Source organism: Patagioenas fasciata, chromosome 1 (assembly GCF_037038585.1).
Source record: "Patagioenas fasciata isolate bPatFas1 chromosome 1, bPatFas1.hap1, whole genome shotgun sequence".
NCBI lineage: Eukaryota > Metazoa > Chordata > Aves > Columbiformes > Columbidae > Patagioenas > Patagioenas fasciata.
The window spans coordinates 158,710,949-158,738,945 of NC_092520.1; the positions used below are offsets into that span (position 1 = coordinate 158,710,949).

The 27,997-nt window shown below is 38.0% G+C and overlaps 1 protein-coding gene across 6 annotated transcripts; it reads left to right on the forward strand.

The window, feature by feature from the left end:
• Nucleotides 1-1,948: 1,948 nt before the first annotated feature.
• CPSF6 (cleavage and polyadenylation specific factor 6) lies at nt 1,949-27,640 on the forward strand. 6 transcript variants are annotated; one of them, XM_065838349.2, is made up of 11 exons: nt 1,949-2,108; nt 10,141-10,350; nt 12,255-12,358; nt 12,986-13,131; nt 13,844-14,017; nt 15,134-15,638; nt 16,831-16,923; nt 17,923-18,038; nt 18,374-18,527; nt 19,384-19,578; nt 27,211-27,640. In XM_065838349.2, the coding sequence occupies exons 1-10, from the start codon at nt 2,049-2,051 to the stop codon at nt 19,571-19,573; spliced, it is 1,752 nt and encodes a 583-aa protein (XP_065694421.1). In that variant the 5' UTR covers nt 1,949-2,048; the 3' UTR covers nt 19,574-19,578; nt 27,211-27,640. The 6 variants fall into 6 exon arrangements, with proteins under 6 accessions (XP_065694421.1, XP_065694430.1, XP_071655132.1 ...); XM_065838358.2 differs by having other exon boundaries at nt 19,387-19,578; XM_071799031.1 differs by lacking the exon at nt 27,211-27,640 and adding an exon at nt 22,063-24,197.
• Nucleotides 27,641-27,997: the final 357 nt, after the last annotated feature.

Here is a 27,997-nt window from a genome sequence, read left to right on the forward strand (position 1 = left end):
CATTTAATTCACGTGACTTGTGCATTCATAGATATGAACTTGTACTTTTAACCGGTGATCAAACACAGTATTGTCAATCACAATTGTAAGCAACACTAGAAGTTTAATTAAGGCTATTTGTTTGTTCCTGATTATCATCTCTAAAATGTTTTCTTCAGGTGATGCTCTGAACTTTTCTGAAGGGTCAGAGAACTGCTAGTTTCTCTAACAAGGAAACTGCAATGGAGTGGAAAACAAACTCAGTTACAGAATTTCTGGCTTCCATTAATACCAGTAATGACACAAAGTCTGCAGCGGATAACTGTTAACACGACACAAGCCAGATAAGAACTCCAGGAATAACGCCCAAGCATCTCTATGCCTGAGGTAGATCTGGACTGTCAGCAGGCATGCTCCACAGCATATCCGTTGTTGTGGTTCTCTGATTTTTCAGCTCGTTTCCACTCTGTTCATCTTTCCTTCCAGTGGAGACTACAATGTGGGGGCAGCAAGTGGGACAGAGATGGTCTGCACCCAAGTCCTGGAACTAACGTGAAGTCAGGACAGTTTGGGACATGGATGCTGATCCAGGAACTAAGTGCTCCCAGTCATGGAAAAATAAGTTTAGAGTCAAGCTAAAAATAACACTTAGCATTTTTATTCATTGCAGTGATGTGTTTACATTATTTTAATTCAGCCTGAGAAAGCCAAACTTCTTATTGTCAGGCACAAAAGCAGCTTTATTTTTGGATGTGCAACATAATGTACAACACAGAACATAATCTGTGGTGTCAAACATCATGCACATTTCTCATTATGCTCCAGGAGACACTCACTGGTTTTGAAATCAACTGGAGCTTAAATGTGGATCTGGGTAAGAGGAACATTCATCCAAAAATAATCCAAAGCTGTCTTTGCAATCCTAACAGATCTGAGTGCATGACAAAATCCTCTTCAATGCTAATTTTCTTTACTTTGTGATGTTAAAACTGAGCTCTGCAACAGCAGTGTATTTTGGAGTCTAGATAAACACAGAACAGTGTGTGCTTGTTCATGTCCTTTCTGCACAGTATGGAGTGCTCCTGAGACCAGTGTGTGCACTCCTTGTGTGATGATCATAGCATCACAGAACAGTTTCGGTTGGAAGGGACCTTCAAAGGTCACCTAGTCCAACCCCTTGCAATGAGCAGGGACATTTTCAACCAGATCAGGTTGCTCAGAGCCTCATCCAGCCTGGCCTTGGATGTGTCCAGGGAGGGGGCATCTACCACCTTTCTGGGCAACCTGGGCCAGTGTTTCACCACCCTCAGTGTAAAGCATTTCTTCCTCACATCTGGTCTGAATCTTCCCTTTAAGTTTAAAACCATTACCCCTTGTCCTATCGCAACAGGCCCCACTAAAACATCTGTCCCCATCTTTCTCACAGGCCCCTTTTAAGCACCGAAAGACGACAATAAGGTCTCCCTGGACCCTTCTCTTCTCCAGGCTGACCAACCCAACTCTCAGCCTGTCCTCACAGATGTAGCACTCTGCTCCGCTTTACAGACGTTAATTAAAGTCCTCGGCTATTAAGCAATCAACACACTTTCCCTCCGCTGGGTAGCACTTTCCTCGGAGCTGAGGCCTCGAGAAACACGAGTGAGCTCCCAGCATGAGCCCCATCCCTGCAGGCAGAAGAGGCCCTGGCAGCCGCCTACCCCCTACACCCGCGGGGCTCAGCGACACCGGCACCCGCGGTGCTCCCGTCCGCTGGGGAGCTACGAGCCCGCGGCCCAACATCGCCACGGAGGGGAGGGCAGAGGCGCGGCGGGAAACAGCGAACCATGAGCCTCAAACACCGGGAGCAGCCCTGGGGCGACCCCGGCGGGGCGGAGCAGGAGAGACCCCTACCCACAGACAGCCGCCACTTCTGCGGCGCCGGAAGCCTCCCCCTCCCCGCGCGGAAGTGACGGCTCGTGTCCCGCCCCCTCTCTCGCTCCGTACCTCCCTCCCTCCCCCCTCCCGGCGGCGGCGGCGGCTCCGGAGCCGGGCGCGGTTGGCGACGGCCCGAGACGCGGCCGGGCGGGATCATGGCGGACGGCGTGGACCACATCGACATCTACGCCGATGTGGGCGAGGAATTCAACCAGGTACGCGCTGCCGGCGGGCCCGGCGCGGCCCCTCCCCGCCTTTCCCTTCCCTCGCCCGCCTTCGCCGCCGCGCCGCCTGCAGGGCCCTCAGCACGGCGGCCGCGCCGTTGACGCCGCCATTGTTCGGCCGGCTCCGCCGCCGGGCCTTCCCGCCGCCGCACGCTGCGCGGCGTACAGGCCGCGCCTCGGGCCCGTCCTCGCCCGCGGGGCCCCTCGGGGAGCGCCGCCCGGCCGCGGTCTGTTAGGGGAGGCGGGCGGGGAGCGAGAGTGGCCGTGGTGCGCCGGGGCGAGCGGCTGCCCTCCCTCCTTCCTTTCCTCCTCAAGCGCCCGCACAGGAGCGGCTCCGGATCCCGCTCCTACCGCGGCGCGGGCCCGCCCGCAGGGGACGGGGCCCTCCCGGATGCTGAGGGGGGAGCAGCTCCTTCCCGGCGGCCGAGGGGAAATACAGCCATTGTTCGCAAACGGGGGAAAAAAGCCGCCGAGCGGTAGCGGTTTCTCGGTCGATCTCTGCGGGGGAGGCGGAACTAGTGCAGCTTTATTCTTGCAGCGTTGGAGAAACTTATCTTCCTTTTTAATTTTTTTTAATTTTTTTTTTTTTTTTAATCGTAGTTCTCCACTAGTTAAAAGTTACGCGGCCCTTCTTTAGAGGAGGAGCTCTATTTTGGTAAGGAAGTGAGGGTGAAATAAACAGAACTTCCTTGTATTACAAGCAGTCTACTTTTCTAGTTTTTTTTGTTGTTTTGTTTTTTTTTTTTTTATCCCTTATTTTTTTCCAAAAAGCTTTGTGCCTACTTTCCTACCAAAACCTAAAACCTGATGATCGTATTGGTTTTGTGTGCCATCTGTCCTGTTTGTGACTCTTGCACTTGCACGATCCAGTCGTGTTGCCCCAGATTGCATTGTTCCTGCCCTAGAACATAAATAACCGAGAACAACTGCACTCACACGTTTACTGGGAGATAGGTAATAAGTTATGGAAGTCACAGTTAATTTGGATAGGAACTTATAACGATCTCAGGAAACTTTAATTCTTTAAATATCTATTGATAGAGCAATTCAGAAGTACTCTCAGGAAGGTATACTGTAAAAGAATACCAAACTATAGAGTAGATGACTGAGTAGGACTGAGTTGCTCTTAGTTTGTCTACCTGCTGAAGTTTCTCCCTTACAGTTGAAGACCCGTTATATGAATCTAAATGGGGGTGAACCGTAGCACAAATATCATTTAGCGTGAGAGTTCAGCTCTTCAGTTTTTTTAATAACTTGGTTTTATTTTGATCAGTTCCAGGTAAAACACTGATAACAAGTCAAGTCTTTCAGGGAAAAAACCTCATTTGAATCCAGTCGTGTTTGTGTATATTCCTGTGTGCAGAAGCCCTCCGCGTAGAATAGCGTTGTGCAATGAGTATGGTGCAGACAGATGCTGCTAGAACAAAAGTGTCGGGGATTCTGTTTCACTCACATGCTTCTGGTCTACTCAGGTCATGGTTAATATTAAAATTCTGTGTAGCCACGATGCACGGAAGGATGGTGGTACGGATGAGGGGCTTGTAATAATTTGGTGTTGCTTATTCCAGGAGTTAGAAGAGCCTTTGCTCTTTTCGCTGTATTCACTACTGTTGCTGTCCTGCTGCATCTGTGTTTCTGCATTCTGCTTCCTCAGTTTGTGAACATTGCAAAAATATAGGGCAGAAAAGCGAGAAGAGGCTAGTGCCCCTTTTCCCTTAGCTCATGTAGGTTGTTTTTATTTTTCTTTTTTCTTTTTTTTTTCCAAAATTTTGCTCTTTGTTTTTCGTGGCTTTCATTTTGCCTCAGGACCTGATCAGTTGAACTATATTACTTAAAAATAGAAAGTTTTACTGGGAGAGGCTGACACCTCTGCACTTACCTATTTCCCTCTGTCAAGCACAAAAGAAGGCTGGTTGTTACTGTCTATGGTATTACTTACTATTCTAATTCTGACATCTAGAAGCTTCTATTTGTGAATTACTGTTCCTGATTTGAAGATGACAGCTTAAGTTGATAAGGCAGCCATGGTTCTGCATATCTGTGGATAGCTGAAGATGACAATTGAGAAAATGCTGTAGAGAGAAAGTGATTGGCTTTTTTTTTTTTTTTTTTTAATGTAGCAGACAGGAACACATATTTGTAAGAAAAAAATAGCTTTATGTGTAAAGCACTAAGCTATTGTTTTTTGATTTTGTTGCGCTGTGTTAATTCGACCTGCCAATATTTGTTTGAGTTGGACTATAGGAACCAAACTTTCCATTAGTTTTACCAGTAAGCAGGGACTGAAAAATATACTGTGTAGTTTTGTTGTTCTTATGGGTACAGTATAACTGTATTTATACCCAAGCTGTGACAAAACTTTTGTTTGCATCTGTAGCAAATGTGTCATTCAAGACTAGAAGCTGGATGAGCTTCCCTTCGTTGTTTTGTCTTGTTCTGGGCCTCAAGGTACTCATCCTTGATGTTCTTCTGGGATATTTGTAAAGCCTTTTTCCAGGAGAAGAGGGGAAGGGGTGTTCTGCTTGATTAGCGCTAAATGAATCATAGGTTGTAAGGGTGAAATAATGACCACAGAGCCATGGATTTACACACTGGCAAAGATGGATGACAACTGAGAACTGTCTTGGTTGCAGTGAGCTGGCTAACTTGACTGGAAGTCAGATCTTTTTAGTGAGACTGCATCTTTCCCATTCCATCTGGAGCTCATCAAAACTAGTCTGTGTTGCCTCTTACCCGTTCGTTGACTTACTGTTCATCAGAATTGTATTCTCTGTCCTTAGGCTTACAGCCTTACTGAAGTTGGCTCCCACTAGTTTTTTTTGTTTGTGCGTTGTGGTGTTTTTTTTTTTTTTTTTTTTAAATTGTGCTTTCCTCTTTTTGTTTTAAGAACTTGGTTGAGTCATTTTCCATTTTCTTCTTCTAGGCTGGCTTCCCCATCCAGTGATCTTTTGTATTTAAAGTCTTGTTTTAAAGTAAATTAAATTTAATTTAATGCTTCCTGCATGCATTGCTTGTGACCTGTAAGAAATAAGTATTGCATGGTATGTTTTACTTTGGCCATATCCCTACACGTTGTACCTCTTGCTCTTCAAGAATGAGAGATAATGTGCTGCACATGAGAACTGCATTATCTGCATACAAGTGGCTGACGCTGGCATTCTCTTGATGCCAGAAGACCACAGACAGATTACCAGATTTTAGGATGTCTCTGTACATGAAACCTGAGTATATCCGTGCATGATACAAAGATAATGAGGAGCCTGTGCATGAGGCCAGCTTGGGTCTCAAGGTTGCCTGCATCTTTGGCCAGTAAGCTCTGCTACTTTCCTACAGTCCTAACAATGTGAACCATCAAGTTCTCTGATGCTCTAATAAACTTTATATTTCCCAGTGTTTTTTTTCTTCTTTCACGTGCACATAACTAAATGATAAAAAACCGCTTTTATTATGCATTATAATTTACTGTCATCTTATGCAGTAAAATAAATTTTATATGTATACATATGGGAAATTTTTTATGGTTTCGTATCCTCTGCTTGGTCAGAAGGATCTGTTATTTTAATGCTATGGAAAAAGTGCTTGCTTTAGTTTATAGTCTAGTGAGTACACTCGCATAGTTGTGTTGTGGATATGTCTAAACATGCCTGTAGTGTTCTAGTTTGATATTTAAATACTAACAAATTAGAAATGAAAGAGCTTTGACTTTGTATTATGTAACTGGATAATAAAAGTGATTTAGATGTAGTAACCAGCGAAGAGGCTAATTACCTGGAAACCTCTGTGGCTACAGATTCTTAGGAATTTGTTAGTTACTCTCTTGATTTCTTTTCTAGAACGCAGAGGGGAAAATATTTTTGTGTAATTAATAATAAAAGCTAGCATTTAATTACCACATAAAACAAGCTGTTTTAAATGGCCTTTATATCAGAAAGACAGTCAAGTCATTATGGAAGGTGATGTACACGTTGTGGTATAATAAATTTCCCCTCAGATGGGCAGAGCTGTCCTGGTCATAACAATCATAAACTGGCAGACCTGCATTTATTATAAAATGTATGTGCAATACCTTATTGCACATGAATTTCGTCAGTACTGTTTATCTACTGAAAGGGGCCTGGGAAAGAGATATCCTTTATATATTTGCAAATATCAAACTACAAAGAAAACCTGAGACCATCTCATCTGATACCTCTTTGCTTCATTCTAATGCAAACAGCAATACTACTTACATTTAATCTATGCTTTTGACTACTCGTGAATTTTTAGTTACTCTATTTGGCAAGGGATCTGATTGCTTAAATTTTAGTGGTGTGCCAGTTGCAGAGCTGAGGGCCTTTGGACTTAAAGAATAAATGTGAATCTTATGGCCTAACAAACTTCTCTACCGTGGTGGATGTTTCTGCTACAGGCAGTGTGCTATTTTAGAAACATCAAAGGCCCGCTGTTCTGTTAAAGGTTCCAATCTGTGTATACAGACAGCTAATTGAGACCAGGAGTAATTTTTTGCTTATCTCTTTAACTTGTTATTCTTCAGGACATACAAACATTTTTTTAAAAGTTAGGATGCTAACAAGCATTTAGAGTTTTTGGTCACATATATTGTAACTTGAATTTTAAAAGTGTTAAGGGAAAAGCTGGATAATTTGCTTCTTCTTGACTAGTTCTCTACAACTCAGAGGAGTATGGCAGCTAAGTTTGAAAAAAAAAAAAAGCCAAACAACAACACTCTTAATTTGTCCCTTCTGGACATGACCATGATGTTCCATGTGTTTATGGCTTTCATATTTGAATGTTGCAAAGCACTGCAAACAGTAATTGAAATACAAAATACTGAGGAAGGGTGTAGTAACTGGAAGTTAATAGCTAGTCTGGCATCAGTCTTTGAGAGCTTCTTTTCAGTACCCTTTTGATTCATCCAGTCCCACTTAATAGCACAGGCTGTAGTATTTCAGTCCTGATTTTCCAGAGCAAATGATCTAGTATTTCAGACAGTACTCAAGTTAAAACATGGGCTTTTGAAATGTCTTGCTACTCTGAGTCAATTGTGGAGGGGGCTGGAATAACGATGCTAACTTTGTTTCTTAACAGGTTGGTAACATTGTGAATTACTATAATCGAGCAGAAATAATTTCTCTTTATGCTTGATGGTCTTCTCTTAACTAAGGAAGTCAGAAGAGGTCAAAACTAATTCCTGGTACGGTCAGAAAATTTGTTGAAATAGCTAAGACTAGAGAAGTAATGCTTCCTGTATTTTTCATGCTCTTCTGCGTCTAGGAAAGAAGAGTGTGTTTAGGTAAATTTCCATGGTATACGTGTGAAGGAGGAAGGGTTGTTGGGTCTTGTGCAACAGCCATTGAGACACCTCTCTTCCATCTGCACTTGCAGTTGCTGACTCAGATCATTCTTAATCATTGAACCACACACCTTGTTGATGATTGGTAACTGAATTAATTCCATGCATGATGTAGGAAGAGATTATGGGGAACAACATTAGGTTTTCTGTTGTCTTTGTTGATTTAAATTAAGACACTTAGGTTGTTGGGCATTTTGGGCCCCCAAAAAATTATATGCAGATCATGCTGCCCTAATAATTCTCTCCTTCCTTCGATCATGACCTGAAAGTTCATGTGATAGAAACTTGATCTGTTTCAGAGGAATTTCTTGCCACTAGGGAAGTGCAGGAGAGCTGTGGACTGCTGCCTGCTCTAGTATTTTGGCAATTCTGACCTCAGCCTTTTCAGAGACATAGGTTAGTGTACAACTGCTCTAAGACCTGTAGCTGCCTACTTGGATCTGTCTTCCAAGACTAAATTCTACTTCTCTGAAGTCATCATCCATACACATAGATGACTAGAATCACTGCATGTTTAGTAGAGGATTTCTTAAATTGCCTTGTGACATCATCCTTAATCTTGCTGTAAGATGTCGTGTTGCAGCTTGTCCCAGGCAGTTCTTGGAGCCTGCTTTCATTAGCTAAGATGATAGGAGGAATCAAACTGAGACAGAGAACAGGAGAGATGAGGTGAAAATATGAAACTCTTACTTAATTTAATGATGATAAACTCGCATTAAGAGAGATTAATTTTCAGTTGAAGTTTAGAGTGTATTGGGACAGTACAGTTTACTGAGGATCAAATCTATGTAATTAACAATGCCAAAACTTAGGTTATCTGGTTTTTTTTGTGTGTGTGTGTGGGTTTTTTTAAATTTTGTTTTATTTTAATTTAATTATACTTTATGAGTAGCAGTTGATAATGAATGTGTTAGTATTTTCAAGACAGTGGATCATCTGATGGCTGCTGTAGATAGGTTGGGTTTTCAATCAAGATTGTTAACTTTGCAGCCTGTGTTCTGTGGAATCCAACTTGATTCTCTCTAGTCACTTTATCTAGTACCTTGAACTATTGAGGATGCTTGTTTGGGTTTCTAGAGACATTTTCACAAGATGCTGAATGCTGAAATACGCCTTGATATCAAAACTTGATGAGGGGGTTTCTGTTCTGGATCAGGATGGAAGAGTCCAGGAACCCTCTGCAGGCTTTTCAAGTCTCACCTTTTGCATGTGGCAAAGTCAAGATATAAATGCTTTGAAGGTTAATGTTAAATACTGCTTGTTCACTGAGAACTTATTGCTTTCCTGTCAACAGAAATGTAAATAGTGCCTCTTTTTCACACAAATTGGGCTGGTCTATCATAAGTAGTTGCTATGGTACTAGAAAAGGGTAGCAGCATCCTGCTGCAGAGTTGATCACCATTAAATATGATGAATGACAGTGTCTATGCTGAAAAATGACAACTATCAAAAGTCTTTGTTTTAAAAATAGTTTCTTAATGCAAATATATAGCACCCAACTTAATTCATGTTTGGAATTAAGCAGTCCTACTGATTAAGATTACACTGTTTTAAAAAGGTTTTTTGCATGTTTTTAAGGAGATTGTTGTCATTTACCATCAACGTTTTACCTTTCTCCTAATGGTCTGTCATCTGTGATGATAGTATAGTTGTCTCTAATAAAAAGTAATATGATTTGGTAATAGCACATCAGCAGATCAAGGCAGTCAGTGCTCAGGCCCCTCTGTCTGCCTAACACACTGTTTGCATAGTCTACTTCAGACTAAATTTAGTCTGGCCTTTTGGACCAAATATTCCTAGCACACTTACAAATCGAAGCTGTCTGAAGCATGACTGATTGATCTTGACCTGTCTGTTCCCATTTAGGAGCTAGGATGCAGTTGTTGAGTACATGAAGCAGAACTTCTGGAAGGAAACTCTCATTTCCATTCCCTCCAAAAGAATTCTTCTTCACTTGGCCAGAACTGTCCTGTAACCTGTACCAGCCCAAGGGAGAAGGGAGTGATTCACTCCAAAACACCTCAGTGCTTTTCTGAACCAAAATGTTTCAGAGGCAGCTGTGATGCTGTAGAATAGTCTCTCTGTAGCCCAAGTTGTATTTAATTCAATGAAACAAAATGAAATTGTGTCCCTGTCTTGTCCCTCTGTAAATGAGGATATAAAAATCAAGTTAGGAATGCAGTAGAAATCTGAAATATAAAGAACTGTGTTTGTCAGTGGGGCTCTTGTTGAAACTTGATCTGTTCACTCTGTTAAATGTTTTGATGGAAAGGTTTGCTTGAGAGTGGATGTTAGCCTCTCAGTTTGCACATCGCTTGCACTTGCTAATGTCTATAATTCTGGGAGTAGGGCTAGTGCATTTTGGATTTCTGTTTATGTTACAAGGGCAAAAGTATTGCAGTGCAAAACAATGACCAGAGGTATCTTTGTTTTTGTTTTGTTTTGTTTTTTTTTTCCCTGTCAGTTTAGGATATAATAGAAGTCATAAGAATCTTATATACTTTTAATGTGGATGAAACTGGGGGTTAGCTTTTCAGCGGGGATGTTATGTAGGTGTTGTATCAGACTCACCAAGTCTGTGGAATGTGGCAGTTATCACAGCATTTTGTTTCAATTAAGTTTTAAGAATGTGTAATGTTAAATATAATCAAGGTGGTTTTTATATTTTAGGAAGCTGAATATGGTGGACATGATCAGATTGATTTATATGATGATGTAATTTCTCCATCTGCAAATAATGGAGATGCCCCAGAAGATCGTGATTACATGGATTCTCTCCCACCATCTGTTGGGGATGACGTAGGTAAAGGAGCTGCACCAAATGTTGTCTATACATATACTGGAAAGAGAATTGCCTTGTACATTGGAAATCTTACTTGGGTAAGTGTCTTATTACTATTTAGGTATAGCCAGGAATTTTAAAATTATGAATGTAGTTCTTTGTAAATACTTTTGGCTTACAACTTAGTTTATATGGAATATTAAGAGTACAGCAAAGCAAGTTGTGTGTTTTGGTTGTTTGTGGGTTTGTTGTTTTTGTTTGTTCGTTTTCATTTTTTCCTTTTATCTGAAATTTAGTAAGCCTGTCTGGAGCTGTCTTAGTATCTAAAAAAAATCAAGGATCTCTTCAGTAAATATGAGCTGTGAAGTTTCCTGCTGCGTTTGAAGTATTATGAAGGGGTGTTTGTGTTACCGTCTTGTTAAGGTTTTCAGAGAACTAAATGAAAGAGAACAAGCTTAAACTACCAAATACTTTCTGCCTGCAGATACTTTAGGGCTAGTGAATTAACCCATTTATTAGTAAACCCTTGCTGAAGTTTTGTGTTTGAAAAGGAACTAGAAGGTTCTCTGGGATTTTCTCGAAATTACTTTTCCCCTTCTTCCAGGGCAGTGACTCTTGAACAAAACTGTTTTCAGGTATTTGCCTTGAGGCTTATTTCTGCTGTTCTAGGAGTAACAGGTCAGGGATAACCCACTGAATTACAGTTGTGCTTAAGACAATTACTTTTGTTAGCACTATGGCATTTTAAAACAAAGTGCAGTTAAGCAAAGTGCAAGAGCTGGTCTGTAGTTGAATTGACTGGAGTTTATGTATCTGTTTACCTGAAGTCAAATTCTTCCAAGTCCATGCATGGAAAGTTCACATTCAAGGTTTTTTTCCCACCTGAATTTCTTACTATCACTAAACTTGGAAAAGAATGCTTTATGGGTGCTTAGGTGTCTTTTCATTACTTATTACAGTATCCTAATTTTGGGAGCTAATAGGTAAGTAAAGGAGCAGTTGACTTAACAGTTGTACCATTTCAAAATACGTGAATGGAATGGGTAAAATGCACATGAAGTAGCTGAACTCATCCAAGTCAAGTGTCAAAATTCCTAGAGCTGGTGGCCCAGTGTGCAGCGATATGTACTTATTGCTCATTATTTGGCTTCACAAGTGAAGTTGTCCACAAAAAGTGCATTTATTTACCTTAGTGTTGCTATTGTGTGGGGTTTTTTTGCATGTAGGTCTCAGGAAAGTAATTTGTTGAATTTTTTAAAGAAGCATTCGTTTGAGAGAGAGCAGATAAGTTTAGAATCTTAAAAGCCTGATTTGCACTTCCCATATGAAATTTAAAGAGGTAATGGAGTTACAGAAGTAAGAAGAAAACTATAAGTATTGGTCTATTACTGTACCATCAGATATGAGTGAAATTGTTGAATGTTACATAGTAATTAATAGGAAGTTACAGCAAGTAGGTATGGTTAATTGGAAGCAGTTGTTTCTAACCATAGTTTCTGTTTTAGTTTCCCTTCTTTTGTCTGGGAATTGTGCTATTTTTGTGAAAATAATATGTAGTTCACTAAACTCTCATTTGTCAAAGCTCTCATAAAGAGCACCTAGTTAACGAGGCATTTAAAATTTACTTTTGTATTAAAATAATAGAATCAGTGGGATAAAAAATGGTTTGGGTGTTGAAAAAGTAATTACTGAAGTAGTTCTGTTGAAGCCTTGTGCTCTCAGCAGACAAGTGTTACTGAAATACAATGTTTTTTCTTTGGTAAACTATAGCTGGTAAACTGTGTGGAGGGGTTGATGCAGTATAACAAATGAAGAAGTGTGTATGTTTTTTAAATTAATTTTCTGAGAGTTGTAAAATATAAATGACTGCTCTCCAAAAGTCAGAAAATATTGACAGCCTGAATAAAATATTGCTCTTGACCAAGTTCACACCAAACATAGTTGCCCTTTTCATGGTGTTGTAGATAAGCTTTCATAGTTGAATATTAAAAATATTTTTCAGTGGACAACAGATGAAGACTTAACTGAAGCAGTTCATTCACTGGGGGTAAATGATATTTTGGAGATAAAATTTTTTGAAAACCGTGCTAATGGCCAGTCTAAAGGGTAAGAACTTGTCATTTGTTTTTTCTCTAAATGGACTGAAGTTTGGGAGGGTAGAAGAGGGGAAAGGGTAGTCAATTTTCATAACTGTCAGTACTGATAATCTTTGTTTATTCATATCCAGCAATGATTTGGTATATGGTTTCATACTAATGACTTAAATTTCAGGCATAAATTTTTATGACAGTATTGTGTGTCTTGTTATTTTGTGAGTCAGATCTTGTTGGCCCTCTTGTGAGTCTATTCCTTGATTTCAGTTAGTATTTTTCACTGGCAACTTAATCTTCCTTGCATGAATGTGCCTTTCTCTCTCTTTAGTAGTAATGAGAAAATAGTGAATGCTTATGATAACTTGGTCGTATGAATTCAGAGAGAGAATATTGATACTCTACTAAAAAACTGTCTTTGTTGTGATATATGTTGATGTGTCTTGTACTTGTGGTGGTTTTAATATGTCCTAGAATTAGTTATTGTATCCGTTCTGAAAACTGGACTAAGACCTGTGAGACAATTTCTGTATTTTGTTTTCAAGTATTCTTTTGCTTACTGTGTGTAACCTTTTTCATGGTCCATCAGGATATCCAAGAAACAGAAAAACTGGTCTAATTTTTTTTTTCTTCATTATTTCAGGTTTGCCCTTGTGGGTGTGGGATCAGAAGCATCCTCCAAAAAGCTGATGGATTTATTGCCCAAAAGAGAATTGCATGGGCAGAATCCTGTTGTGACTCCATGTAATAAACAATTTCTGAGTCAGTTTGAGATGCAGTCAAGGAAAAGTAAGCTTTTCTCATGTGCTGTCTTGGAAAAATAGGAGATTATTCCAACTGTTTTTCTCTTAGCGTCCCATAATTTCTACACAGGTTTAAAGTAGCTATAGAGTACTTCCAGTAAGGTGAATAAAGTTGCAGATTTATTTAAAGATGATCCTCTTAAAAGTAAAAATTAAAAAAAAATTAAAATACTGAAGGTCTTTTGTTTTAGCAGGAGAGAGCACTCACTGAAAGAAGGTTGCAGCTTTCTGAAACTCCTGTTTTACAGTTGGAGAAGCTTTCTCATCTTCTTGCAGATTTAATTAATTTTTTTAGAAATTTAACATTAGTAGACAAATTGGACTAAATTCTGATGTCTGGTTAAGCTGTGCTTATGATAAAATGAGGAAAGGGATTCTGTGGTATTCTTTCATCCAGCACCTTGTCTTGTGCATCCCAGTCCTAATGTGTGAATATGTTCTGTTGTGGCCTTGGGCTGCATTGAAGGAAGGACTGATGGTCTCCCCAGATGCTGTTCCATCAGTGTGGGAGTATTGGACCACTGCCATATTTTAGCAAAGCACTCTTTCCTCCCGAGATAGCTTTGGGTTTGGTTACTGAGGAACAAGTTGATGCTCATAAGATCATGCTTTAGCACTGAAGAAAATTTCAGGTGAAGAGTTGAAAAGCTGTAGCCTATTTTGATTCATATAATTACACTTTTTTTTGCTTTTTGCAGCCACACAATCTGGCCAGATGTCTGGGGAAGGTAAAGCTGGTCCCCCAGGAGGAAGCTCACGAGCAGCATTTCCACCTAGTAATAGAGGGCGAGGTCGTTTTCCAGGTGCCATTCCAGGTGGAGACAGATTCCCTGGACCAGCAGGGCCAGGAGGGCCACCACCGCCTTTCCCAGGTACAGTAATTCATTTCTGGATTTAGAGGTTCATTTGCACTTTCTTGTATTAATGTGGCATTATTTGGGGAATTACAAAGATCAACGCAATCCAGTAATGTGCTATAATCAGTGCTCTCAGCTGGATTGTAGGATTCTACAATACTACTTTGTCAATATTCAAACAGGGAGTTTTACTTACTAAATTTGATAGCGATGTAATAACATTTTTAGCTACAGTCTTTGCAATGTGTCAATGTATGTATTTTCAAAGTATGGAAAAATTAAGATCATGTTAGCAAGCAGACTTGTTTTTAGTGCAGTGTAGTTCAGATTTTCTGATCTGCTCTATGGGGTGAGAATGTGTGTTTCACAGAGTGCAAATTAGTGATTTTTCTTACTGCATTACAAGCTTGCACATCATCAGAAATTCGGTTTTGATTCATGCCCATTGACAAGCCAGTTAGCTGGCACTTAGAATACCACAGATGTGAAGAGGAGATGTTCATGTTCAGTCAGGTATCTGATATGGGAGAAATCTCTGTTAAACAGTCAGGCTTGCACTGCAGTGTAATTCTCATTTCAGCTTAAGTATTTTTAATAAATGTTATTCAGTAGTAGATTGTCTACTAACAAGCAAAGGGATGTGGTCAAATTGAAAAAACACTGATGAGGACCTAAAAGTATGTTTGGATGCTGCATTTACCTTCTGCAATATAGCTTTCCCCATATTTTTAATGTATATTCCATCTTATGCCCTATATGAAAGACTAGCTGCAGATATAAGTAGGGTGCAACATTTCCTAGTTTTTGTAAGTTTTTTGGGGGGTTGATAAGAATAGCAGGTGATTAAATTAGTGAGTGGGGTGGGTTGTCAGTTTTCCAGTTAATGTTGTTCACTTTAGATATTGTTAGTTAAGCAACTGTTAAAAATTTTCTAAGCTACTGGAGCCAAAGTGGGACCATGCATGTCTTCTGTAAGTTGCAAATTATTCAGTGAGGGTTGTTTTCAAGTTTTTTGTTGTTTTTAAGCATTTAAAAAAGGCAAAAATTTTAATTATTCTGCTAAGTCTTTTATTTCTTTATATTTCTTAACTCTGTTTTTTAAAAAAATTATTTTATTTCTTTATATTTTAGCTGGACAAACTCCCCCACGTCCACCTTTAGGTCCTCCTGGCCCACCAGGCCCACCAGGCCCTCCACCTCCTGGTCAAGTCCTCCCACCTCCATTAGCTGGACCTCCTAATCGTGGTGACCGTCCACCACCACCAGTTCTGTTTCCAGGACAGCCCTTTGGTCAGCCTCCACTTGGGCCACTTCCTCCAGGCCCTCCACCACCTGTTCCAGGCTATGGGCCACCACCAGGTCCACCACCACCTCAGCAGGGTCCACCTCCACCTCCAGGTCCATTTCCCCCTCGTCCGCCTGGTCCTCTTGGCCCGCCCCTGACTCTTGCTCCTCCTCCACATCTCCCTGGGCCACCTCCAGGTGCTCCACCACCTGCACCACATGTGAATCCAGCTTTCTTCCCCCCACCTGCCAATAGTGGCATACCTACTTCAGACAGCCGGGGCCCACCTCCGACAGACCCGTATGGCCGACCTCCACCCTATGACAGAGGTGACTATGGGCCACCTGGAAGGTGAGTGCCTTTGTAATGTGCTTGGTAGCAAATTTTACTTCTCTTCTAGGAAGCATTTGACTTTCCTTTTGAAAGCAAATCTTAGAAATAATGGAAAATAGGGCTGGAAGGGATCCAAATGGTCTTCTGATTTGTCCCTTTTCACTTCTCTTGATGAAATATCTCTCAAACGCATTTGTAGCAGTAAGAAAATCCTGAAATGCAACATAAGTAATCTCATTTTCCCTTTTCAGCTCTGAACTGTTTTGCCTTCACTGTTTGTATTTGCAGTGTCATCATTCCATTTGTCCTGTAAGCAAACGTGTCACTTCTTATGCAGCAGCTTCTGGTTGTGCTTCTGTCTTAACTTGAAATTCTGACCATACCATTACCATTGTGCTTTGCGCACCGTCGTTTTAGAATGCTCTGGAGTTCTGCTTTTTGAATGTGTGTGTTGAGTACAGTGCCACATGAAGCTTATACCATTTTCACCTTCCAGCAACTCTGCTTGTCCCTTTTGCTTTTGGAATTCAATTCAAAGTTAGTCTTTGTCTCAAGAGCCAGGTGTGAATTTACTGGAAGATATTTGTCTTCCTTTCCTGTCAAGATGCTTCTGCTCATTTGGTGCAGGCTTGTAGCGGTGGCTTTTCCTTTGGTGAATCCTGTCTGGGATAGTGGTTTTTTTGAGTTTCTTTGATTTGACTCGTCAAGTTTTTCATATCTTGGTTGAAACATCTTTTACATCTGTGCTTTCAGGAATCTCTGTCTTGCTCCTGTTTCTTGATTTTCACTGTATTTGTATTCATCACAGAAAATTTTGGGATAAATTGTAAGAAAGACACTTTATACGTAGTTACATTTGGATTTTTCAGTTGTATTTTTACTACTAGCGTGAGAGACACTTCTCTTGCTTAAAATGTTTTCTGCAAAGGCACTTTCGTTCTTTTATGAATTTTAAAAACCCCATGCATCTGTACCTACTGTGTTCATACAGAAACTATAGAAATTCAAGAGTTTGGCTTAATTGCCTGAAATAAAATGATAAGGTGTTGGGATTTTTTTGATGGACAAAATTCAGGTTGTCTGCAGTTTGTAGAATGTCTGGGGAGGGAAGGAGTGGGAATAGGACAGTATAACTTACTGTCCAGTATTTTCATTAATGTTAAAGCTATTATCCATAACTATTTAAATTGTCATTAATTATATATCATAGGCGTTTCACTGGAAATAACATGTCCATAAGAGAAAAATTACATATTCCATTCTATGGGAGGCACACGAAAAATAATACTCAAAACTCAGGGAGGTATGAATTTTTAGACATTTCCTCTTATGCTAAACTGGCTATAGGATCTTGTTCCACTTCTTGCAATTAAGAGGATAGCGTTGCTTATTATTCTGCATTTTCCTTCTACCAGAAGAACTAACACTGTTCTAGAAATATCACGCAGTGGGCCAGTTTAATAGTCTGAACATTTGCCTCTAACACATTTCTCCAAATTTTCTGTGTGATAAAGAGACTGGCTAGTAGGACACTGCAAAACTTTTGGGAAAATTTTTGGATAGGTTAATTTATGTTACTTTGGAAGCTCTGTATAGGTAGCTGATAGTTAAAGTAAGAAAGTGTAATGAGTATGAGGATTCTGCTTTATCACTTCCTCCTTACTGTGACTGGTTTGGAGATCAAATTAGAGAACCTTGAATTAAACCAGAAAGTTTAAAAAAAAAAAAAAAAAGAAAAAAAAAATGAAGGAATTAGCTGTGGAATGTTGAAGTATCGTTCAGAAAATTGAGTGGTTTAGAGATTATGGACTATATTTGCTTTTTATGAGTTATAGCATTCTGATCTTAGTTAGAATCTGGGAAACAGGATCATATAGTTCTAATTCCAGTATTGTTATAAAAATTATCTCCAATTTTCCTCGAAGTCGCGTTGCCTACGTACACGTATTTCGATATCCATTCAATTGGGATAGTATCTACTTACATACCTTCAAGGACTTTATGAAAATTATAAATATTTGTAAAGCACAGTAGTAAGTGCTGCTTGAATCTTCAAAATAGATGGGATAAACAAAAATAAGACTATTTATACAGCAATCTCTTAATTGTTTTTTACCTTTCTTTAAATTTTATTTTTAGCTTTCAGGATTTTATACTTGTAACATGGTCCTTAACAAAAACCAAAACCAAACCCAGATCCCCAGATCCTGCTTTCTTTTCTGTTTGTCACTTTGCTTAAAGTTGCAATATCATCTTCTGAAGTTTTTCTTAACCTTTTAAATACAAGTTTCATTGCTTGCAGAGAAATGGATGCTGCAAGGACACCTCTAAGTGAAGCGGAATTTGAAGAAATCATGAATAGAAATAGGGCAATCTCAAGCAGTGCCATTTCGAGAGCTGTATCAGATGCCAGTGCTGGTTAGTAAAACTTGATCAACATGCTTGCTATTCTACCGTACTGAAAAGAGTTTATCGTTTTTTCTATTACAAAATTGGTAGCCCTGAAGCTACATTTTCCTAATACGAGGCTGAATTTAGGTACATCCTGTGTCTGGTTTTGTAATGTGCTCCAGTTAGTTTCTGATAGTGCCCTCTGAGTACTGATCTGGACAGTATTTTAATACCTGGTTCTACAGTAAATTATCTGGATGGCTGTTGAAGAGAAGATGCTCAAAATGGTAGTACTATTTACAGATAAAAACCTTTGGTTTAATTTGCATAATTTTCTGATTGTGATCTTATGTAATTTTCAGGGGACTATGGAAGTGCTATAGAGACCTTGGTAACTGCAATTTCCTTAATCAAACAGTCCAAAGTATCTGCAGACGATCGCTGTAAAGTGCTCATTAGCTCTCTTCAGGACTGCCTTCATGGAATTGAGTCCAAGTCTTATGGCTCTGGATCCAGGTAAAACTTTCCTCTTCCATCTGCCCTTAGTTATAAGTGCAGGACTAGTTCACAGGGAAGAAACTAAGTCATATAAGAAGCTTAGTGATTTCCTGAGCTGCACAAGGAAGGGGTGAAAGAACCAAACAGGGGTTTCTCAAGCTACCTATTAATTAATGCTCTTTTCATTATTGATCTGACTAGCTTAAATTTAATCAGTTTAATTTAGTATCCTTTCCTACATGGTACTCTTGCAATGTGTAATCTTCAAAAAGAATGATCTTTCCTCAATTTAGATGTCCAGTGCATAATTTTTATTAGAATTTGCTATTGAAAATTAAGATTGAGCATATTTATGCCATTTTTCATTTTGTTTAAAACTAATTTTCTCCACACTTGTCACAGTAGAAATACACTTGAGTTGGGGAAAAAGATAAAGTTGGGCAGAATTATTTTGCCTGTTGTCCTTCGTCATACAATTTAAAATTGAGAGTAGGTAAATTTGAAATTCATGGTCTCTTCTACCTAGTACAAATAAGAGATGGGTATTTCTTTTAAAACTTAAATAATGCCCCTTTCAGAGTTGGGACTGACACTGATCTTCTGGTTCGTTTGGATACTGTAGGAGTGGCGTAGTTTGCCTTGAATACTAAAAACATAAAGACAGCTGGTTTTGGCACATACTTTCACTATGCAGATTAGCAGCCATGTTATAGTGATTGTTTGGGGTTGGTGCATATACAAAAACATATCTGCGTCACAGTGAACAGATATTTCTCTCATATAATTTTTTGATACAACTAATAAACAGAATACAAAATCGACATACAAATGGCTTGTATTTTGAAGAAAAATTTAATGAAGTAATTTCTTTTAGAAGACGTGAGCGATCCAGAGAGAGGGACCACAGTAGGTCACGAGAAAAAAGTAGGCGCCACAAATCACGTAGCAGAGATCGTCATGATGACTATTATCGGGAAAGAAGCCGTGAAAGAGAGAGGCATCGTGATCGCGACAGAGATCGCGACAGGGAACGAGACAGAGAGAGAGAATATCGTCATCGTTAAAGAAGGTGAGCATTTGTTTCATGTTCTTGAGCTTTAACCACAAGTAACTACTCTAGGTTGGGATTATTTACACCGTTAATGTCTGTATTTCAATGGTCCTGCAGTATATACTGAATCACTTTCTTCTTGCAGCATCTGACGTGAAAATAGGTAAGTAACAACAGGTAACTGGTCTCGGGAGGGTAAGAGTATTTTGTGTGATTATCATTTGCAGTTCAGATGCCACCTTTTTAATTTTAGGTGGTATTAGTGTTTGCAGTTTTTATGAAATATGATTAAACCGATTCTTCAAAAAACAGTAAGCCAGACTGAAAAGTCTACTCATTGTAATCATAGTAGATTATATAAAATTTATGGGTTTATTTCTTATTTGTATTTTAAAATACCAGTTTTGTATTTTAAAAGCTACTTGTGTAAGGACTACAGAATTTATACCTTCACATGTCATGTGTGGATTATTTCAGTTTACGGAACACATGTACCTACAGGTGCTGTCCTTGCACAAGTACAGTGGTGGTTTTGTGTTTGTTTTTGGTTTTGTTTTGTTTTTTTTTTCTGGTTTTGTTGCCCCCCCGTTCCCCCACCCCATCCCATGAGTTTTACTCAAATACAAGAAATACAGCGAGACTTTGCTCTTTATTTTACGAAATGTGACCTGTCAGTATCTTCTGCCTTCTGGCTAAATTCAGGTGTTATATTCAACAAGATTTACGATCAGTTGTTCCCCACCACCCTGATTTTTTTCATTCCTTTCCGCCTCTGATAGCCAAGTCACTCTCTGAAGACTAGTAAACAAATGTATGACACAAGGATTGTTTCTTTTCTGGTTGTTCACAAGCTAATGTGTTGTTTTATTTCTTATATCTGCAGTCTTGAATGCATCAAATGTCTAGGTAGCTACAGAGTAGCATGCTAAATAGTATTTTTTTCATTGTACTGCTGGGAGCTTTAAAATACATAGAAGTGTTCATCACATTACAAAATATATCATTTTAAGGGTTAGGAATTCAAGCTACACATGGTTCTCTATATTTGAGAATTGGAAAAAACACACCACACAGTGATATTTTCCCTTTTTGGAAGAATTTCCCACTACATCTACAGTAAAACTGAAGATTGCAGGCTTGCCTGTCTGACCAACTCCCATTTCTTATGTTTACCTTCAGATTTAATTTCCAGATTTGTATGTGGTATTTATTCATGGAAGTTCATTTACAGAAGTGAAATAGAGCAAAACTATTTAGAAGTCATATAAAATGGAATGTACTCCTAAGTGAAAATATTATTTTGTATTAGTTAAATGTCAGTTTTTCAGTCAGGCTTTTGTGTCACTGATTCCTTTGGGGCAGAACAAATTCTGATACTGAATGCTCTAGTCTGTTGAGTGTTAAGTGGGATGTTGTCTTGGATTCATATACAAATGGGACACACAAAGCAGTAACCAAACTAGAGAAAGGGGAATCAGCAGCTTAAATAGGAAGGTGAAACGTGGCAGCTGAAATAAAGTTGGCAGTATGTATCTGTTAATGCCACTTTTTGTCATAAAAAATGGATTGGTAGAAATATTGCTGAAATTGCATAAAAATAGCTGCTCTTGTTCTTAATTTGTAAAGTATAAGAACATAAAAATGCAGATTTAACAATAGCAAGTGTTGTTTCTTGTGTTGAACTGGATTTTTACCTTTTATGATAAATGAGTATTTGTGATATTTGCAAATAGGTGTTATTAAGAGGAGGTAACTATTGAGCTGAGTGATGGGTGCATTTCCAAAGTGTTTTCCTTCTGGTGGAGATAAGCAAGCCATACTAAAAATCAATAATAACCTTGAATTTAAGATAACTTCTTTTTGTCCTTGGCATACTTTATTAATCTAGCTTCAATTTTTGTGTGTTTAACGTTGTGGATGTAGATGCAGAGTTTCTGTGCCGTGTACAGATCTCCTACCCTGTCACCATACCAAATAGCATTAGGTCATGTTTTACAATTTCCAAAGCACAGTTTTAAAAATAAACTGTGGCTTCAGTCTCAGTTCAGGTGGGATTTGTATATGCAACATCCTTCTCCTTTGTCGTGTGCTGGGACCCCTCTTTCAGAGGGGTTGCATGGGTAAAATTCCCTTATGCAAAAAAGAAAATAGGTCCTAAGAACTTGATTTTTAAGGGCAAATTTAGTATTCTGCATGTAAATGAAAGCATTTGGTATTTTTTTCAAGTTAAGTTGTAAACATTTTGTCTCGTTGCTGTCTTAATGAAGAAAGGCTTTATTGTAGTTTTGTTTTTATATATTTATACACACACGCGTATAAAAGAAATACAGTTATCTCCTGGTTTGTGTGTTTCATTTTCACTAAGATGTATGTTGCCATACATTTTTTTGTTTCATTCTTTACATTGATTAATATTCATAAGTGGATTTAACAGTCTCAGTCATTTAATAAATATCAGTAATGCTGAAAAGAGTTACTCCCCATATTACTGTGTTTTGCCAGATAACATGAAGTTGCTTCTGTGCCTGCACCCTATGAATGGCACCTATACTTCTCCTTATTGTGTACCTATAGTCATAACTGTGATACTGTACTGGCATTTTTTAAAGTGTTACACATTTAGTTTAGAAGGGTTTTAAAGATCCATTGTGAACATTTTTGTATACAGCAAAATTCAGTTTGTACTGTATTACGTTTATAGAGACGGGTTAAATTGGAATAACTTACTAAATGTGTTTATAATAATAAAACTCTATTAAAAAGTTTAGATGTACCTACCTTAGCAGGTATTTACACTTCTGTTTGTACACTTCATGATTTAACATTAAATTATTGTAAGATTTTTTGTACCGTCACCTGAGTAAGGCTTCATGTCCATTGATAATCCATTTTCCAGAATTACTGTAAGCTGAACGTTTCCTTGAAACATCTTGCCTGCATTTGCTTGTACAAAGCCTATAGATAATAAAATAGAACAATGGATTTAAGACAAATGTCTAACCTGTATTAGTCAAAACCAAAGAATCCAGTAGAATGATATTTAGAAGGATTAACAGCAAAAATATTGTGTACAAACAGAATAGTAATGTAACTTAATCAGCATGAGTCCTGACTCTTTTTTAGACAGATTTTTTTTTATTTTAGTATAACTGATACTGGATGTATTTCTAGCTGATACATTGTCCCAATCTTAATCTGTCTGAATTTCTATAACTGCTGAATGTTAAATTTTTCATTTTATGTTTTTGTTATTGGGTTGATTATTTCCTATTTAAACTGGATTTGGACTGAATTGCAAAGACAAAACCACACTAACGTTGTAACATTTGATATGTATGTAGACTTTGTACTCCATATTTCATGTTTTTTCTCTGATTTTTCTGCTCTCAAACCACTGTAAGCAAAATAATTTCAAATCTAATGCACTTCTGAGGCTCATATGCTTCTTTCAAAACTGCTCTCAGCTCTTCTGAAGTAGTTTTAGTTTTGGAGTGATCTAAGAACTAACATGGTGGGAATATTTTTGATGTCAGTAGGAGGGGAAATGGTGCTGATAGTTGAAGTGAAATTCATTATATTTTTGCTTGGATAAGTGGGAACTGTCCTGTAACAGTGTGTTGGCAACCACTTAAACATCAGTCGAAGTATGAAATTAGCCTTTTAAGAAACCTTGTAAATTAATAGGAAAATGCCTATTTTTGTAAGTTATTTTAATAATAAGCTTTTAGTCAATAATGCAATTTTAAATGGATCATAGTAGCATGGTTTAAGACCTGGGTATATGTACCTGTCCAGGGTTGTTTCAGATCTTCTTAGTATTAAGCTATTATGAATGTTATTTACCTAATCTCTCTTTAAAAAAAAAAATCTGTATTATTGAGGAAGCACATATTTGGGGCTGGCACTATTCTATTGCATTTAGCATTCACTAGAGAGATAATGACTTGTGCATCTGTTTTGGTATTGGAAATCCACCACAGAGTGGAAGAGGCGAGCAGTGCCCTTGTTTTGTGTGCTTCTTAAAATCTGTTTTGTGGCTACTCTGGTGCGTTACAGAAACATGTAGTTTGTTTCTTAATGTTCAGTAATTTCTTTCATTTTATCGAGGGTAATAAGATGATTGAAAAAATGAACTGAAAATGTTCTGCTCTTACTTTCAAATGCAAAATTTCCTAACCTTTATTTTTTTTCTGTGGACATGGTGTTGTAATTTTTTTTTTTTTCCTGGGATGTCTTTAGACACTTTTATATTTTTCTGTTTACCACATCCTGTGCTTTTTTCTTTTGTTTGTGAAATCAGTAGTTTTGACAAAATTGAACTGTGTGAAAGTTCCCCGAGAAACCTTAAGGCTTCATGTAGCATTTGAAAGAGAAATAATTTACTTGCAAGTGAAAATGTTGGCTCGGTGCAGTGTTCTGCAAAGAATGAACAAATTCATTTTTCTCCTTTTGCTCATTGTGGTTTGAGAACTAAGATTTCATTTTATGAAAAAAGAGAGAAATGAGATACTCATTTTTATGTTTTCCTGTGGCAGCCTGACCTACCTTTTTGTGTCTTCCTCATATATTAATGTGAAAGATACTTGCCAATAATTCAAATATTTTAAATTTGTAAGCTAAAGACTGAGTTTGCTGAACACGTCTCTGTTCATCCATTATTTTTGGTGAATAGAAAGGCTGGGATAGTAGGAGAAAGACATACGATGAATGAAACTAGTTTGGGGGGATTCTTCCTTTGTAAAATTATATATAAAATCAGCGAATTGTTCTGGTGTTGATCTTAAATTATACACCAAGACTTGAACAAAGGTACCAGGTAAGTACACTAATAATAGGGGGGAAAATATATGCAACAAATGGAAGAAGGTGCCAGTGGTGTAAAATAGTCTGTTTGTACGTGTATGATGAACAAAATCACATATATATATATATCTCAGCTTACATGCAGAAAGACACATATAGAGTCAAGCTTAAAATTCATTCATTCTTGCTGTGTTATAGCTAAAGCATCACAGTATTTGGAGGTGTGTGGTGTTCTGGAATGTAGGTTAACTTAAAACAAATTTTGGCTTTCAAACTGATACTTTGTGTGGGATTTTTACTTTGTGTATTTTTTTTCTTTATGTATAGAATAAAATAAAAATAAAGGAGAATTACATGAAGTAATTCTTAGGAGCTATTAGGATATAGTGACAAATGTTTATCGTGCATTTTACTGAAATGTGAACATGTTGGGAGATTTAAATTTGGAGTCTGAAAATAGCAGAAATTATACTACTATAACAAAGCTTGATGAGTGTATGCACATACAGCTTTAAACTGCTGTAGAATTTTCACACTTCTAAAAGCTGTTTAAAGCTTTTAGATACTTATTTGGATAATTGGAATTAAAGGGAAAAAACAGAGTTGCCACTGCAAGATGCTTTATATAATAAGAAATCTGTTGGATTTTGTTGTAAGAGACTGTCTTCATGAAAAAAAAAGCTTAAGTTCCATCTTGCATAAATACAAAAATACTTGATCACTTAAGTTCTTGGATTTCATTTGTGAAATGTTCTGGCATAAACCCCTAATTTTTAAACCACAAAATAATTATTTAAGAGATAAGCCTGAAATTTGGGGTTTATTAGTAGAAATGCTGAAAAACTGATTGCTGTATGGTATTAAATTGTACAAACCTAACACGCTTGGGATGGGTAGCTTACATGAGCTTGAGGCAGATGGGAAACAGCATCACTGAGAAGTACTGACCAGAGATTTAATCTTATTTTTTTCCCCCTTAAAAAGTTGTTTCTTGCTTCAATATTCTACTTGCTCGTAGAATACTGAAAAGGGCTGAGCATTAAGGTATAATCCATACAGATTTATTTCTTCCTTATGGAACCACAGAGGTTTGCAGTTTTTCCAAGGTGCAGTGGTAGAATACTTGGAACCAAAATGTGCACCACTTTGGATTTTAGTTGCTCGTGTTCTTTAAAATGAAGGTTCAGTGTGGTGCTGACCATCTTAAGAGCCCTATAATGAAAAGTATTAAGTCCAGTTTATCGTGCATTCTTTAAAGTTCCTGTAGTTCTGTTAAGCACCCTTATGGAGCTAGTGAGTGATTCCCAGGAACTGTAGCTGTTTTATGCTAGTATTATAAATCATATATATGGTGCTTTGGATCTGTTAAGTGTTGCCATAGAAGTGATGAAGGTCCTTAACTCTTGCCACAGCAATTGTGTATGATGAGAGCAGCAAATTCTGACACGCAGTCTCACAGCTGTCACATACTTACATTCTCCACTAAAAAAACTGAGATTGTCCTGTCTGTGCTGACTTGGCTCCCAACTCCGAACACATCTTGTGGAGGCGGCACTGCGTCACTTGGCTACTAATTAACTTTAAAAGTGCATAACACCTATGGAAATTTGGGTTTCTGGGGAAGGAACTTCTGAGAACTTTCCCAGAATTAATTACTGGCTGATACATTCATGACTTGGGAACAAAGGGAAAAGAAATTCCAGTCAGTACTTTCAATGTGGATTACTTTATGTGCATACTGTAGTGTTTAGAGCCTACTTGGTTATACATTTCTGAAAAAAATATTGTTAAAAGTCACGTTGAGGAAAGGAAGAAGAAATGTGTTGGTTGCTCATGCAAAAATTGAGTACTTAGTATTTCCAACTGCTTTGAAATTATTATACTAGAAGAAGAGTATTTGACAGCTGTGTACCGATGTGTGTTCATGAAATTGCTCCTCTAAATGTCTTGTTTTTCAAATGAACCATTTAATGTGTTGGGTTTTTAACCGATTTGATTTAAGCTATTTTGAAATTATTGAATGTTGAAATTGTTAATTATTAATGAAATAAAGATAGCTAATTTGTTTCGTAATGGAATTCAACTGAAATCCAATGTATGGAATTATACCATCCCGAGTATTTTGTGAACTCTTAGAGTAATTAACACTGGTGTGGTTCCTTAATTTGCCAAAAGAGATGAGAGTAGGAAGTAGGGCTTGGGTTTTTTTTTTTCTGGGGCAAGTAGATGAGGAAACCTGAATATCTATATTGTATTACTTGAAAAGTGGGTTCTTGTGATTGAACTGCAAGCGTGTATTTTTAGATGCGAAGCCAATTCTGCTTGCCACTAGTCTGAAAATTCTGAAGTACTGGTATCAGATTCTGTGCACTTCTAAATGTTACTGAGCTGTGAGCCATCCACTTCATTATACAAATCAGTGCATTAATTAAATATCAGACCAGCTTAAAACTTCTGTAAGTGGGCAGGTAAAAATGTAAAAATCTAGTGGCAAAATTACCTGGTGCACTTGTCTGTTTATTCTTGCAGAATGCATACTTTAGGAAATGTTCTCTATAAATGTTTCCATCAGTCACAGGAACAGTAGCTATTTCTTACTTTATCATTTGATAATTCAACTGCGAAATGTGTATTCTTTCAATTTTGTTGTACAACATTTATTTTAACTATTGAATTGGAAAACTATTTCATTCACAAACAAGTAGCTACTGCTTCTCGGTATGTTGTGTTAGTTTACATTTATGGTGAAAGTAGATGCACGACTTGTGTATGTATAGATAAGCCAACAATTTTCTGTGTATTATGGGGACTAGCAAAATCTACATCACAAATTTTGACACATTACAGCTGAAGGAAGAGGAACAGCGTCCAAGACAAGATACGTTCTTCAAGGAAAGATGCTTGTCCAGCAGTTTGCTTCATGTGATTGAACTGAGCCTGTAAGGATTCATGGATAAAATGAACAGGAATAGATCTGAATAAAGCAAATCTGCATACATGGTAACCAGTAGCTCTTTTACTTTTTTATGTTGCTTAACTGTTTTATTTGAGGGAAACCTGTGTGATTTAAACCTTATAGCTTTTGCAACTTTATTACTGGTTATATACATTTGGCAATTATAATGTGCAAGCAATTGGAAAACGTCAAGTAAATGCTTGTTTTTATAGTAGTTTGTTCATGTTAGACTGTTCATATGATAATGTCTGTAAACAGCACCACTCTGATTACAGTAGATGTAGTGTTGTAATAAACTGTTTAATGGGGCTGATGTGTAAAGCTGTTCAAGTTATTTGATGTTTACACCTCAGGGAAAGTCTTGTGTTCAGCAATATTTAAAGATAATGTTACGATGAAAACATTGATGCTGTCTTTAAAAACATTGCAATAGTTCTTGCATATGCCTCAGCCTAATCTTGCATTCGGTGAGTTAAGCATACTAATGTTGCTCTCACACATTCAGTTTTGATATGAAAATAGGTGGTTACATAAAACCTTTAATGCTCTTTTGCTTTCTAGCAGTGTTTACCTAGGTGGCTTGTGAATTTGCGAATTGACGTGTAAAACTGTAAAAACTGCAGCTCTTTGTGGTCTGTTGTTTGGAGGAGAGGTGGTCCCAGGTCTGTGGCTTCAGCA

Excerpts from the sequence above, each read along its gene's own strand:
- CPSF6 (XM_065838349.2), top strand. The coding sequence starts at position 2,049 with ATGGCGGACGGCGTGGACCACATCGACATCTACGCCGATGTGGGCGAG. Across the intron at positions 2,109-10,140 it reads TGGGCGAGGAATTCAACCAG|GAAGCTGAATATGGTGGACA; the intron begins GTACGCGCTGCC and ends TTTATATTTTAG. Across the intron at positions 16,924-17,922 it reads AATACTCAAAACTCAGGGAG|AGAAATGGATGCTGCAAGGA; the intron begins GTATGAATTTTT and ends CATTGCTTGCAG.